Source organism: Mugil cephalus, chromosome 7 (genome assembly GCF_022458985.1).
Source record: "Mugil cephalus isolate CIBA_MC_2020 chromosome 7, CIBA_Mcephalus_1.1, whole genome shotgun sequence".
Taxonomy (NCBI): domain Eukaryota; kingdom Metazoa; phylum Chordata; class Actinopteri; order Mugiliformes; family Mugilidae; genus Mugil; species Mugil cephalus.
Window position 1 is genome coordinate 1,839,824 of NC_061776.1, and position 16,207 is coordinate 1,856,030.

Consider the following 16,207-nt stretch of genomic DNA (forward strand, 5'->3'; position numbering starts at 1 on the left):
AAGAAACAAACGAACCTCTGAAAGTTTTCTGAAGCACAAGACGATGAAGACGATGAAGACGATGAAGATGATGAAGATGAAGGTGAGTCCTGATGTTCAAGGTAAAAAAATAAAAAATAAAAAACAACCTCAAACATTAAAACCTTCAAAACTGGTTCAGTTTTAGATTCAGGTTTAGGTTTAGATTCAGGTTCAGGCTTGATTCTCTGTGTGTCTTTGTGTCATTTCTAGTTGTGTGTTAAATTGATTTGTTTGTTTTTTCAGTCTCTGTCCTTTGTGTCTTTTTTGTGTCTGGTTTGTGTCTTTCTAGTTGTTTTGTTTGTCTTTAACAGTTTGATTGTGTCTTTGTAGTGTTTGTATTCATCCTTGTCGTCAGTCTGTGTGGTTGGTTTGTGCGTCTTAGTAACATTCATCAGACTCCAGCTTCAATGAAACCAGACTTGGAGTTGACATTTCTTACAGTGGGTCAGGGACCGGTGGATCAGTGGATCAGTGGAGCGGTGCCCAGCGCTCAGACACCCTCTGTCATTTGTTGTGTTGTGTTGTGTTATTTTTTGTCCAGAGCTCAGTGAGCTGCCGGGCGCTGGTGTCACGGAGGAAAACTTCCTGTAGTCGTGGTCTGAACGTCGTCGCCGTGGGACGAGCTGGACCAGGTTTGATGCTGCATTCAGAGCGAGGTAAGAACAGTTAATACGTTCAAAGGCTGCAACGTTTAAGAAACAACTTCATTTTTACCTGATTCTTGAAAAGTTTACACATTTTTTACCAAGATACATTTAACTTTCTGTTTCTTTTTGTTTTAATTTATTTAAAATTTAGAGAAAAAAAACAGCAAGATTTTCTTTTTCTTTTTATTTATTTAAAAGAGACAATGAACAAACAGTAATTTAAACTGGATTATAGAAAAACTGCTAATGTCCATCTATTCCCTTAATATAAAACAGTTTAATACTATAACTATACAACAATAAGTATGAATATATATAAACATATGTTTGTGACTTTACCTCTGTTTCTTTATGTCGTTTCAACATGTGATTTATTTATATAAAATCCTGACGTTGCACTTTTAGCCTGAGACTCTACATATATAAAGTAGAACAGATGATCTCGTGTCTTATCGTCAGTATGTGTTTAATCTGATTATGGTTTGTTGTGAATGTGGAGCTAAAAGATTTAAAACACAAACTATTTTTAACTGTTTTAAATAAATTTAAATAAATGAAAAGTTAGTGTGACTAGATGATATTTACAGCTTAAAAACACAAACAGACTCAGTTTGAAAACACAACAAATATGAATCTGAATCAACAAATTAGTAAAAAATAATCTGTTTTATAAATAATAATGAGATTAAGAGAGTTGAACATTTAATCTTCTCTGTAAAAGGTCGATGAGAAAAATTTATAAAGTTTTATTCTTAAATTTTGTTCAGAATTTTACATCAACATCTGGTCTCTACAATCCAGATTAGAGTCCAGGTGTGAACACTCCTTCCTTCTTTCCTTCCTTCCTTCCTTCCTTCCTTCCTTCCTTCCTTCCTTCCTTCCTCCCTCCCTCCCTCCCTGGTTCTGGTCCAGTTGTAGGTAGAGATTTATCATATTTTTTATAATATTGTACTGACCACATGGTGGCGCTGCTGCTGATTGACACAGACTGAGACCAGATCTCAGTTAATGGAGACACATTTAAATGAATGAAGAGCAGGTGTGGACACATTTGGGTTGATGCTGTGTTTGTGTGTTTGTGTGTTTCCAGAGGGGGGGGCCATGGCAGCTTCATGGAGGTCCCTCCACCGTCCACTCCTCTGGTTTCTAACCTGTGTCTCTACGGTTTTACTCGTCCTCCTGTTCAGTGACGGTGCGTCGTCTCCAGTTAATGAAACTTTAACTCATGTAACAGCTCGTCAGAGTGTGTAGCTCTATAGTGTGTATCTTTATAGTGTTTAACTCCACAGTGTGTAGCTCTATAGCGTGTAGCTCTACAGTGTGTAGCTTTTGTATGTAACTCTACAGTGTGTAGCTCCACAGTGTGTAGCTCTACAGTGTGTAGCTCTATAATGTGTAGCTCTACAATGTGTAGCTTTAGTATGTAACTCTACAGTGTGTAGCTCCACAGTGTGTAGCTCTATAGTGTGTTGCTCTACAGTGTGTAGCTCTATAGTGTGTAGCTCTATAATGTGTAGCTCTACAATGTGTAGCTCTATAGTATGTGACAAACTACAGTCTGTAGCTCCATAAGGTGTAGCTCTGCAGTGTGTAGCTCTACAGTGTGTAGCTCTATAGTGTGTAGCTCTACAGTGTGTTGTTCCACACTGTGTAGCTCTATAGTGTGTAGCTACAGTGTGTAGCTCCATAGTGTGTAGCTCTACAGTTTGTAGCACTACAGTGTGTAGCTCTATAGTGTGTAGTTCCACAGTGTGTAGCTCTACAGTGTGTAGCTCTATATCGTGTAGTTCCACAGTGTGTAGCTCTATAGTGTGCAGCTCTACAGTGTGTAGCTCTACAGTGTGTAGCTCTATAGTGTGTAACTCTATAGCGTGTAACTCTACAGTGTGTAGCTCCATAGTGTGCAGCTCTACAGTGTGTGGCTCTATAGTGTGTAACTCTATAGTGTGTAGCTCTACAGTGTGTAGCTCTATAGTGTGTGATGCTGGTGAATATCTTGCAGTACTCAGACTCCGGCAGCAGGAAGAGATTCACAAAAGAGAATTCCTGAACTCAACAGGTAATTTATTCATCTTCTGTCTCGACCCTCTGCTTCTTTTTACACTAGTTTCTATTTCACATTTCTTTTGTTTTAGAGCTGAATCAGTGGAAAAATGTTTCAACGTCGTCTTTATTACAACAACAGCAGCAGGAAAGAACTGGACTCATAGAGTTAGAGAAGATGTTTCTAAAAGACATGAACAAGACGACGACGTCCAGATCTGAGACAAGAGAAACTAGAGAATCTTCTCTGAACAGGGATCATTAATTGCTACATTATAATTTAGATAGATCAAACACTTGAATGAAACGTCTTCAGGAAGCTGAGGTTCTCCTTGGTTCACATTAGTTCTTTGTTTTGTTGTTCTAAATATTGTGTAGTAGTGGCTATTTATCTTAAACTAACAGAAAAAATATTCCATAAACAAACTGAACACACGGGGACAGAGAGAAACAAGTCCACTGTCATTCTGTGTAGTTTATTTAGACATTTGTCAAAGAGAAAACACAAAACAGAAAACTATTAATGAATTCACCTGGTGTGACCCAGCTACCTATTCCTTCAAAATAAAATTCACTGGCATCATTATGCCTGAATATCCTAAATAAGTTGGTGTTCAAATTCAATATAAAATGGTTTAAATATGATCATAAATCCATTTCCCTTCACTCCAGAGCGTCGATAGGGAGAACGAGCCCCTTCAACGTGTCCTCATCCTCTCATTAATTTAATTTAATTCAACTAATTAAATAATATTTTTCAGTCACAAATGTAACCTTCAAAATATTTCAGAGCAAAACAAAAAAGTCGTGCCTCTATGTTGATCTATGTGTTTAAAAACAGACTGAAATAATAACAATAAATAAATTCTCAGTCTTTGTTAGCTGATATTTTGTGCTACGTTCACTCCTGGGGGGCTGAGCCTCCCCGGCCCTTAAAACCTAGTGACCTGGTTAAAAACACTCATAATCAAGTAAAAATCTAAATTAACCGAAATGCTAATGTTCTTATGAACCTACTTATCTGAGCTTGAACCTAAACAAAGGAAAACAAATAATATTTAATCAAGAACACAAAAATATATCAAATAACTTCAACAAGACGTACTGTAACCCCGGGTTCTCCGCTACGATAAGAGGAGCTTAAGACGTCATGAAGAAGCTACTGTGGATGAAACGTCTCCTAATCGAGTGACATTTAAAGAATCTCTGGATTATGCTGCAGGAAAAAGAAAAAAAGCTAAAAGCTTCAGATCTTTTAGTTCAAAAGAACAAATCAAAGTGTCACATTTCAGTGGAGGATAAAGCTCATTAAAGTTGGATCATATTTAAGATGAATTCAACAAAAAGGTCAATATCGGCTCCGTGAATGTGACTCGCTGTTAAAACGACCCCGTGTTATTCGCCCCCCGGGGGCTAATCCCTCCAGGTGATCGTCCCTTTTCCCTTATTACGTATATTATGCTGACGCTGCTAATTCCATAACGCTCCCATTGACTTCACCCTGTGCTGTTATTTCCCAGAGATCCCGGAGGAGCTCATCGACCCCGCGGCCATCGATCTCACCCCCCTGGTCAATACCTTAATAAATTCCAGCCAGTCGGGTACGTTGTCATAATATCATTCAGGTGCGGATCAATCAGCTGTAAATCTTCCATGTGTGTCGAGACTGAACCTCTGCAGGGTTCAAACTTCAGGCCAAATGTTTTCAGATCCAGACACAGACACAGATTAATTAACGTCTGATTATCTGCTGAAGGTTTAACCTTTAAAAAAGAACTGATTTAACCTAAAAAACTAACAGTGTTATAATGAATCTACACAGAGCTAATAGGGTTTTATGAAGCCAGTGAAGTAAATCTGGTTGATTAAGACATTTTTAAAGAATAATTTGGAAAAAGGACTTTATGCAAATAGTTTAGTTTTAAGATGTTTGAGTCTTAATCTGTTTTATTTAATAGGTTTTATTTTTGGAGTTTTGACCTTTAAAAAACACTATAAATGTCAATGAATAATAATGAATAATAATGAATCTACACGGAGCTGGGAGAGTTTTATGATGAAATCAAAGTAAATCTGGTTTATTAAGAGCTGTTAAAAAGTTAATTTGTCTTTATTTAATCTTGACTTTGTTCTAATTATTATGTATTTAACTGGTGAAACAGACTTTTTTTATGCACAAACACAGAGATGAATCTTAATAATCTATTGAAATTTGTATTTTTCTGACATTTCTTTGGACCGACCTTTAAAAACCTGTAAGTCTGTTTTCCTACGACGTTTTTAAAGAATAATTTGGTGAAAAGTCGAGATGACAGTAACAATGTCAATGTTCATTATCTAGAACATGTATTAATGAATCTACTCCGAGCCTGAACAGTTTTATGATGCCACCAAAGTAAATCTGTTTGTTTTTTTCCAATTATTAGACATTTAATATGTGAAACAGACTTTTTCCTGCATAAAACACATAGAGATGTGTCCTAATTATGAAGGTTGTATTTGTGGAGATTTGGTTGAACTCACCTTTAAAAACTGCAGTAAAAGTTGTGTCAGCGTTTTGAATTTAATGAATGAGCTCAGAACAGAGAGCAAAGGTCCACGACGTCAGTGAAGTATCTGGTTTATAAAGAATCATTCATCTTTATTTCAGGTTCAGATATTCTGCCTTTTAAATTCTGCCTCTCGACTGGTTTTGAGTCCAGTCTACTTTTAATTCATTATTATTATTATTTCAGGTTTGGTTTCAGTCTGATCTCTAATTCTCCAAAAGTTTAAAAAGTCTAAATTTTGATGTTTTTAATGTTTTTTTTTATTTTTAATGTTTTGAGCCTTAATGTGTCGTATGTTTTAAGCCCCCGTGTGTTTTGTCGTGTCTCAGGCTCTCGGCAGCTCTTCTCTCTGCTCAGTGTGACCTCCTACAGCTCCCTGGCTCTGCACAAACTCACCCTGCTGGTCTACAACAGTAAATATCACCTCCTCTCAAACGCCTTTCAAACCGCCTCTCTGGCGCCACCTAGTGGTTCAGATGCACAGTGACAATAATCCGAGATTCTGAAAATACTCAAAGAACCAAATCAGACTCATGGGATGAAACATGAGACTTGTGTGTTTGTTTGTTGAGGAAAATGAGCCAATATTACATATCAGAGAGGAGCTCCTCTCCGGTTAGAAATTAATATGAAACTCAAGAGTTTAACAGACGATTCATTTGTTTATATACATCGTCTCAAGGATCTCGTTCCTTTTTCCTGTTTCAGTTTCCAGCATCAGACGCGTAGAAAGCTCCGTGTTCAGGAGGAGGTTCTGTTACTGCGTCACCAACGACACCAACGATTTAACAGGCAGGAAATAAAACTACAACCAGAACTACAACTACACATGTGTCAGTGTGTCCTGGTCCTGTAACAAACCTTAAAGCTGGACTCTGTCCTCAGACTTCACCGCCGTCCTCCTGGACGTGATGGGGAACTCCAGCAGCTCGCTGCACGAGATCTTCAAATCTGCCTCCATCCTATCAGGTGGGTGGACGTCACCGACCGAGGAGGAGGAGGAGGTGGAGGAGGTGGAGGAGGAGCTGGTGTTTCATAGTGTCAGTTGTTGTGTTTCTCAGTGAGTCAGAGGAACAACTCAGACTGTATCTACATCTGTGTGATGGCGGGTAAGATGGGTGAGTAGAGCTCCACTCATTTATTATCATTAAAACGTTAAATCAGATGGAATCAGCAGCTCTTGGCAGCCATTTCCAAAATGGCCGCCTTCTTGAGTTTTGTAGTTTCTTACAGGAACATCTATTCTAACTCTGATCATTTATTACTGATGCCTCAACATATTTAATTTATTTACTTTATTATTTTATTATTAGATTTATTATTATTATTATTTTAGAGTAAATTAATGTTGGAAACGTGTGGATCGTCTGCGTGGTCATTTACTTCAGTCGATGCTGCAACTGGCTCAGTTTTTAACGTCTTTGCAGATTTTTCTAATTTATTAAACTAATTATTTAAACTAATTAATAATTTAGTATTTTAAGTGGATTTTTAAGTATTTATGTGCAACATTTTCTGCAAAGAAAATTAAAAAAAATAATGGGAAATATTAGAATAAAAATATTACATATTATATTCAAATCATCTTGTATGAGGAAGAAAATCTGCCGGTGAGTAAAGCAAAGTTTAATTTGCTTGAAAAAAAATCTAAAAATAAGCACAAAGTTTTTGCTGTGACCCAAATGTTGCACAATTTAATTAACACAATTAAATGTGAACCATCACCTATAGAATCTGTATTTACCAGTTCAGAGACACAAACATATTTTTTCACTCCGTCGTTGCCTCAGTGATAATAAACTGTTTTTATTTTCTACAAAAAGCAAAAAAGGCAAAAATAAAAAGAAAAATGACGTAAGGATGTGGCTTCGTGAAAAATAAAACATTTTATTTTATTCTAATATATATTCATACAATTCGGAAGATATTACATTAAATATTGAGGTTAATTGTCTCTTGTTTCTCTTGTTAATTTGTCCAAATGTCTTTTACATTTCTACATCATATTATATCTAGTTATATTCACTGTGTTTATCTCATTATTAATTATTTTATTTCATTTCTTTTTTCACACCGTTCACTAATTACTAAAGTAAATAAAAGTTACTTCAATGACATAAATATTCATATAATAGTTTGGAAATGGTGCAAAATATGGATTCATATGTCAGACTATCTATCTCTCTCTATATGTGTGTATGTATATATTTATATCAAAGATTTTCCTGCAAGAAATTAGAAAAACTGATGAAAAGCTGCTGATTCCATATATTTATATATAAAATGCATTATTTATTTTTTATTGTTGCAACTATTTTAGGAGAGAATCTTGATAAATCCTCCTGTGTTTCTTCTATAATATTTTCCATTTTCAAATGTCTTGGATGATAAATAATGTGATTAATAGATTAATGATGCTGATGATGGTGATGATGATGATGATGATGATGATGATGGTGATGGTGATGACGTGTCCAGGCAGGGAGGAGTCTGAGGAGCTGTGGGAGATCGACTCCATCACTCCTCTCTTCAACCAGACCATCGTGGAAGGTCCACACACAGGTTCATGCTGTTTCACCACTAAACCAGGAGGGGGCAGCATCGGCTCTGTTCAGTTCATTATCCAGAAAAACATTTAACAGTTTAAACAGACACGAGGTTTAAAGCTCCTCACTAATACAACGATGAAGATCATTAGAGCGACACAGTCATTCACAGAGTAGATCATTAAGTCATTTCAGTTTATCGCTGTTTTTTTTTTTTTTGTAGTATTTAAAATAAAATAATTGGGTTTTTTAAGAAGGAGGCAATTAACACACAATAACACAAATGTATGTTTGTTTAACAGCAAAATACTAAACATTAACTTCCTGATGCAGAGCCACATTATTCTGGAGGCTTTAATGAAAGAACTTATATTTCCCTTCAGCTAACGTCTCGTCCTTCAGGCTTCCTGCCGGTGAGTTCATCATTACCTTCATAAAAATAAAGACCAGACCCAGAGAGACGCTTAAATCTCCAAATGTCTATTTTAAACCTAGAATGGCACCAACTGCCCACGGATCTGAGTCACATGTCTCCATCTGGAGACGAGATGAGCAGAGTCCTGTCCACCGCACACGGTGAGTGTCTTTATTCAGGAGGACGACGTCCAACTCATCCACCAGAATAAAAAAGTTTAAAAACAGGAACAGATGCCACAGTGAACGTCTCTGACACCAACAAGGCTGGAGCCAGAACCAGAACCAGAACCAAACCTACACAGACTGAATGTCCTCATGTCCAGGAGGGACATTCACATGACTCTTCATTTTTACTTTAAGTTACATGAATCCTGGAAAAAAATCAGGTTTTATCTGATTTAGAGTCTGGTCACTTTCCATCTGGATGATTTCAGGAAAATATAAAAACTCTAGAACATCTGGATGATCCTCCAACCAACCAGAGACATTTAGTTTCCTGTTATTTTGTCAACTACAGGTGAATCACAGCTTCTTTGACTCAACATCAGAGCGTGAAGTCATGAAGGAATGATTTCACTACTGTACCTAATGAACTGGCCAATGGGTTTATCTACTTATAAACTTATAAACTAGTGTTTAACCCTCAGGCATCTGTTTAATTTACCACCTCTTACAACCTTAACGTCCAAAAACTAAACACTAAAACTTAACCAATTAATATTTTTTCTGCATAAATCTCTTAAACCACTTCAGCACTTTATAAAACTACCAAAAATTCGATAATTTTGAGGAATTTTAACTCTTTAAATGTCAGTTTGATTACTTGAAGTCAGTTTTTTTTTTTATTAAAAATACTACATGAAAAATTAACTATTTTTCATAAAACTTGTTTGTTTGGTGGCTGTTTGTTTTTTTCAGATCAGTCTTGGATACGATCAAAATTATCTAAAATACTGACTTGATTGCATTAATAGTTTGTGTAGCATCGGATTTCTTGTAACCTTCGTGGACAAAAAAAGTCCCATTGACTTCCATTATAACTACATTTTTTAACCTAATTTTTTTTAGAAAAAAAAAATTTAAAAAAAATTCACAGTGTTCTTTTGACCCATTAGAATTTTTTTTTTTTTTTTTTTAGATTAAATTTGTTAGAAAATATTGTGCCATATGCACTAACACAACCAAACTGAAGAGAAAAATTTTGCCCACGTGTATAAAAATGCCCCTGATGATGCCTGAGGGTTAAAATAAAATGTTCATGGAGACATTTTACTTCATCTTCCACTGGCACCGGATTTATTTTTTAGAACATTATTAAGAATTTATCAAATCAAATCAAGATCTTAGCTCCTATTAGAGCTGAGTGTAATGTGTCTGATTTCATGTTCCTGCTAATTCAGGGGAAACTCATTCATAAAAATATGTCATTTGTTTTTTTTAAATGTTGTAGCTTCAGCAGCGACTCCGGATGAAACCGTCCCAGCATCAGTGAAGGTCACGGCCCCTGGACCTCCATCCAGCTTCACGCTGACGCAAACCTCCTCTGAAACACTGGAGACGCTGCCTCCGAGTGCGACCTCATCTCCAACAGCTGTAGCTCCAGAGATTAGTCCGAGCCGACCAACCTCAGCCTTTACTGAGATGACAACACAACACCAGACGTTCACCATCCGGCCAAAGACACGAACCACGACACAGAGGACGCCGGTGGAAACAGAGAAACCTGGTAAAGATTTAATCATTTTACAATATTTGATTAAATTTAAATAATATAATATTAATTTAATGTGAAACCAATCAAGTAAATTCAACTGAGGTCTGGATCATAGAGGAAAACTGGAGAAGCAGCTCCTCAAAAGTGAGGCCAAAGCTAATAGAGCTCCCCCTGGTGGAGGGAAGCTGCAGTGTAGGTCATAAGCTCCACCCCCTCCGTGTTAGTGGGCGGGACTTGGACCAAATTAAAACACTAAAACACACGTCAAATGAAAAACTTTTCTGTAGTTTTAGGTAGTTAATATAATGCTGATGAATGAAAGAATTTTTTGGAAGAGTGATCGCGACCACCAGTTGCCATGACAACTGCTCCTTAAAGTGGGACCGCGAAAGTCGGAAAAAATAAATAATTACAGTCTATCATCCATCATTTCCTTGTAGCTGGTGGAGATAGAACAGAACATGGTATTAATTAAACAAAAACGTGAGCAAGTCTGGGGGAAGTGTGGGCGCAGCATCGTGCGTCTGAAGGAAGTGTGGGCGGAGCATCGTGAGTCTGAAGGAAGTGTGGGCGGAGCATCGTGCGTCTGAAGGAAGTGTGGGCGGAGCATCGTGAGTCTGAAGGAAGTGTGGGCGGAGCATCGATATCACAGCTGCAAAGTAGCAAGTAGCTTTCTCAAACACAACCACAGGCTTCACTCTGGATGCTTTGTGCACCCACCATCCACCCCGACCACCAAGAATGTTAATGCTAATGCTAATGCTAAGAGTAATACTGCTGATGGATGAGGGTGATGAAGAGATAGAAACACAACCCGACTGTATTTTTATCTGGACACACTGATGGATCCTGATTCAATTTGAGCTCAGGAAAGAGGTGTGTGTGTGTGTGTGTGTGTGTGTGTGTGTGTGTGTGTGTGTGTGTTACTGTATGTGTGTGTGTGTGTTGTAAGATGGGATGGAGAGGGAGGAAGTCATGCGGAGGATGGTAACCATGGTAACGCAGGCACAGCCCCATGTATGTGGATTCAATCTTCAATTTTCTTTGAATTAAAATTTAAAAAAGTCATTGTCATATCCAGTGACAAGACACAAATATTAAATGTCATATTAAAAATAATTTTAAAGAATCTGTAATTATAAAAAATGATTTAGAAATTTTAGAAATATTTGTTATGAACAATCAGTGACAAAGATTTAAAATTAAATATTTTAAAATTATTAATTCATTTAAATCTGTAGTAATTTTAATTTTATTTTTATTATTCATATTTTTTATAATCATCTTTAATGTATATATATATATTTAGATACTATCATTGGCAAAAACTCAAATTAAAATCTTTGAGTGTAAAAATAATTATACATTTAAATTGATGTAAAACTGTAACTGCACATTTTAATATAACATTTTAAAACAAACAAATAATAAAGTGATTATAATTTGATTTAAATATGTAAATATGTATCCAGCATATTTTCTTAAATAATTAAATTAACTGAAATGCTTAGAATAAAAACGGACGCCAGCAGAAAAGTTGGTAAGAAAAAAGTTTTTCTGACACAATGATAGTTTACAATTATCAGTATAATTTTATATAAATTCTAAAGTGTAGATTAGTTATTTGAGTTTATTTCTGGGATTTTGGCAGCAATTATAATAAAATAAAATTAAAATTAAAATAAATCCACTTTAAACACTGTTTGTCATTAACCACAAACCTTTTCATTTTTTATAGTGTAACATCTATTTTCATGCAACTGTTGATAAAATAAACTTTTTAAAAAAGTTTCACAGTATTAACATTATTTTCTTCACTTGGAATCATTATAATTAATTCATTTAGATAATTCTGGTCTGTGAGTTTAATGTTGGGATTTTTAGCTATAAGTTTAATAAACGTATTTAGTTTTATAGTAAATAAAATAATCCACATTAAACACTTATTTAAACCTGGTTTATTTGCCACGAACCAGAAATAACCTTCATTAGTTTTACAGTGAAACATAAATGTTCAAGCAGCCGTAGTCAAATAAATATAACTTTATAAAAATAACTTTTATAAAATAACCTTTCAAGGTTCCTGATAAAACGTTTAGAGATAAAACAGCATCAGTTCATTCACTTTAACTTTACTGACCCACGGAGGAGAAACTCAGTCACTAGATGGCAGTAACACCCCACTGAGTGGAGTCGCCCTCCATCCCTCCGTCCCTCCATCCTCCCTCTGAGTTCTGCCTAGCAACAAGCAGCAGGCGGCTCCGTGCTGTCGTTTGTCGTCCAGTCATTATTTCACTGTTGGTCTCAGACCAGGATCAGCTGATCGTTAATGATTTCAGGGTCAGTCCAGGACAGAGACTCAGAGGACACAGATCACCTGAGACATGTGGACACGTACGGAAGAGTATTAGGAAAAAATAAATAAATAAATACATTAGAGGAAGTAGTGTTTTTTTTTTCATCACGCACTATAAAAAATGCATTTATTCATTTATTTGGATCCTCATTCGCTACTAAAGGTGATAATTAATCTTTCTGGGAATCACACAAGTCAACATCACATCATAGTAACTTATTTAAAACCAAACAAGTAAAATACTGAGAATAAAATAAATAAAATATAATATATATTATTTATTCTATTAGCCGCGATTTCAGCTTCCACCAATGAGACCAACTCTTCTGAACTTGATCTGGATTTTTATCCTTTTGAACCCAGTTTTTATCTGAGTCTCTTCAAAGTCCTGATCCTGAGAACTGATCTGTGTTTTTATTGGGTTTTATTAGTTAATAACGTCCCATCTTCAGTCTAGATTCAGTTCATCTGCTTTAAACCGTGTGAAACAAACTGACTGAAGACGTCCTCTGGATGTAGAACGTATGTGATGAAGCGTTAGATGTTGGTTCCTGTTTAGTTTCAGTTCTTTGTGAAGGTTCTTAGTCTCCAGCCTCCGTCAAACTCTACAAGTCCAGTTCTGCTTGTTCCTTGTTTAGTCTTTATCTTATTGAGTCGTAATTTCCCAGGAGCTTTGTCTCTTTGTCTCTTTGTGTCTTCGTGTCTTCGTGTCTGATCAACAATGACTCAGTCTGTCCAGATGAGACGAGGACGTTCCTGCAGGACGTTGGTCTGGTCTCAGCTCTTCTTCTTCTTCTTTCTTATTCCATCTTATTTCTTCTTGTTCCTCATTGTTTTTTTTTTCTCCTCCTTCTTCATCCTCCATCTTCTTCTTCTTCTTCTTCGTTTCCTCCTTGTGCAGCAGCTTCGTTCTCCTCGTACTGATTCGTCTTCTTCTTTCTCCTCCATCTTCTTCTTCTTCTTCTTCCTTGTTGTTTCCTTTTAGCAGCTTCATTCCCAGATTCTCCTTCTTCCCATTTCTTCTTCCTCATGACGTCCTTCGTCTCCTCCTCCTCCTCCAGCTGATGTTTAGATGAACTCTGACTCTGATCATCGTCTCCTCTCTCGTTCTTTCTTTCTTCTTCATGACGAAGCTGTTTTTCCTCTCTTTGCTCCGTAGTTTCACTGAGAGCTGGAGTGGAGCTGATGAACAGAGGAAACATTTTGTTTCCTGTTTAAGGTGGAGGCATAAAAGCCTCGTGAGCTCACGCGTCTCCACGACACGGATTAAGAAATGAGCAAATACGTGCGGCATGTGGATAAGGCTCCAATTAGGATTCGTCTGAATGTGTATTTCCATGGTTTTATCTGGAGCGATGATTAAAATACAGCAGCTCCTGTGATTCCTGTGATGAGGATTTAACACGACGTCATGGAAAATGATCCCTGAGCTGCTACGCTTCATCACAACGAGCGCGTTTAGTTCTTTTCACTCATCTCTTCATTACCTGGTTTGGTTTGGATGAGTGGAGGAGCTGGTGGAGGTTTGATCGGCTGGTGACTGATGTGACCTGTGGCTCTGTGTGTTGAGAGGTTGTCCCTGGAGACGATCGGACCCCGCGACCACGACCGCGACCGCGACCACGACCGTCGCCGCCCACAAGCTGCAGCCCTGCGTCCTCGAGCTCTGCAAGTTCTTCTCCCAGTGTCTGTGCCGACCCTTCAGCCACAAGACCAACATGAAGAGGTTCCTACACCTGGTTCCTACACCTGGTTCCTTCACCTGGTTCCTACACCTGGTTCCTACACCTGGTTCCTACTCCTGGTTCCTTCACCTGGTTCCTACACCTGGTTCCTAATCCTGGTTCCTACTCCTGGTTCTTACACCTGGTTCCTACTCCTGGTTCCTTCACCCTCAGCACCACAGACACACACATTCACATTCAGGCAGTTTAACCCTTTAAGACCTGAACGTCCGTCTGCACACAAAAACAAACTTGCAGTATGTGAAGTGTGACTGAACCATTACGTTGATGATGATCTCAACTGTTTGAGATGTCAGGAAGTTCTTCCATACAAAAGCACAACTTCCCAGAGTTCAGCCACACTCTGATTATTGTCAGCAGCACAAACCACTGTGAGTTACGGTGATTCAAAGTGATGCGTTCAGGCTCTAAAGGGTTAAATCAACATGTTGATCTGATATTGGGTAAAATTTCAAACACTAAAACAAATAAATGGGATTTAATTAAAAGTTACATTGTTGATATGTTATATTGGACGTGTTATCAGTGGAAACTGTCACTAACTGTGGTTACGAAGCAAAATAAAATTAAATATAGTTCAGCTTGGGCACTGTTAAACTTTCTGGAAGAAAATCAGAAATAAGGAAATGTTCCACAGAGGCTCCGAACCTCGAACCTAGAATCCTGGGTCTGAAAGAACAGGGTCCAGGGACATATTGGGACAGATTAAGTCATATTTTTGCAGAGTCTGTCCCAATAAACCCACCTGTGATCACATATCCACTCAGGAACCATCATCAAAGTCATGAAATCTGGTGGGATGTCAAACATTTTAAAAATGTTAGGATCCCACCAGCTCTGAATGTTAGAAGCCAAATGTAAAAGCTTTCAAACGTCCACTAGAGCCGTCATACATGTCTGTTCCCTGTTAAAATGATCCAGGTTTAATCCAGGTTCATATGGACCAAACCTGAGAGGAGGTTCTGGTTGTGTTGTGTTCAAGGCCCGTTGTTCATCACAGCGTCCTCTTGTCTTCCAGATACTGTGACGACAGCCACGTCTGGTATGAACAACACACGTCTGAGGTTTGTCGACGCGTCAAGAGAGTTTCTCTCTCCAGAAGTAAGTCAACTGTGGACGGAGGGAGGGAGGAAGGAAGGAAAGGAAGGAAAGGAAAGGAAAGGAAAGGAAAAAGGAAAGGAGAGGAGAGGAGAGGAGAGGAGAGGAGAGGAGAGAAGGAAAGGAGAGGAGAGGAGAGGAGAGGAGAGGAGAGGAAAGGAAAGGTGTAATCTTCACCTGAGCTGAGGAGTTTGTGTCGGTATCAGAGCTCATTAGTTCTCGTGGAGTCAATGAAAAGAAAACTAAAAAAGAGTTAGAGACAAAGGTTTGATCAGGTGTTAAATAAAACAACTAATAAAACGACAACTTTAGACTCAGTATATTAATCACAGCCTCGTTAGCTGTTAGCTAAAACTCCAGACAGAAAACTGGACGATAATGATAGTTAATTCATTATTCATGAGCCTCGTTTCTGTGTTTGATCCTTAAAATGAGTCATTGTTGTTGTTCAGTGTTATTTACTCCTCCAGTCTGTGGTCCTAATGTTGTGGCTGATCTGTGCCCTCCTCCTCCTCCCCCTCCTTCTCCTCCTCCTCCTCCTCTTCCTCCTCCTCAGATCTGAAACAGAGATGTTTGACAAAGATGTGCACCAAACTGTGACCGGAGCCGATGAACGGTTCTTTGTTGGCCCCTGAAAGAACCGTTCTCCGTGACCCAGGAAATGACCCACGGCACCGACACCAGGAACATCTGGAGAACGTACGAGAACCGAAGCGGCCGGAGCTGAACTCCAGAATCTGGACGAGTTCACACTGAATCTGATTCACTTTAGAAACATGTGGATGGAAGAAATGTAGAAACGATAATAAACATGTGGAGACGTGAAGCTCTTTTTCTGTTTGACGTAGAAACATCTGATCTGTTTCCTGCTGGTTTTAAACGAGACGTCTCTAAACGGGTCCATGTTTAACGTTAGCGGATGAAGCGTCTGTTTCAGAGCAGCTTCCTCTAAATTAGTCCAGTGTCTTCGAGGATTAATGTCACATGACTAATGTTTCTATAAACTGGTGGAATCAGAGCAAAGTGGTCGTAGCAGAATAGCTTGAGACAAGAACATCAAAACTCTTTCCA

The 16,207-nt window shown here is 37.9% G+C and overlaps 1 protein-coding gene across 1 annotated transcript; it reads left to right on the forward strand.

The window, feature by feature from the left end:
• The first annotated feature begins 1,766 nt into the window (after positions 1–1,766).
• LOC125011060 (HERV-H LTR-associating protein 1) lies at positions 1,767–15,994 on the forward strand. Its single transcript, XM_047590055.1, has 14 exons — positions 1,767–1,860; positions 2,671–2,727; positions 4,232–4,312; positions 5,590–5,673; positions 5,969–6,052; positions 6,146–6,229; positions 6,322–6,378; positions 7,739–7,822; positions 8,190–8,219; positions 8,302–8,382; positions 9,674–9,949; positions 13,866–14,019; positions 15,057–15,139; positions 15,693–15,994. The coding sequence occupies exons 1-14, from the start codon at positions 1,770–1,772 to the stop codon at positions 15,734–15,736; spliced, it is 1,290 nt and encodes a 429-aa protein (XP_047446011.1). The 5' UTR covers positions 1,767–1,769; the 3' UTR covers positions 15,737–15,994.
• Positions 15,995–16,207: the final 213 nt, after the last annotated feature.

Bases quoted from the DNA above. Each gene is read 5' to 3' on its own strand.
- LOC125011060 (XM_047590055.1), top strand. From the start codon at position 1,770: ATGGCAGCTTCATGGAGGTCCCTCCACCGTCCACTCCTCTGGTTTCTA. The intron at 5,674-5,968 runs GTAAATATCACC...TTCCTGTTTCAG, and splicing joins CACCCTGCTGGTCTACAACA to TTTCCAGCATCAGACGCGTA. The intron at 6,053-6,145 runs GCAGGAAATAAA...CTCTGTCCTCAG, and splicing joins CGACACCAACGATTTAACAG to ACTTCACCGCCGTCCTCCTG.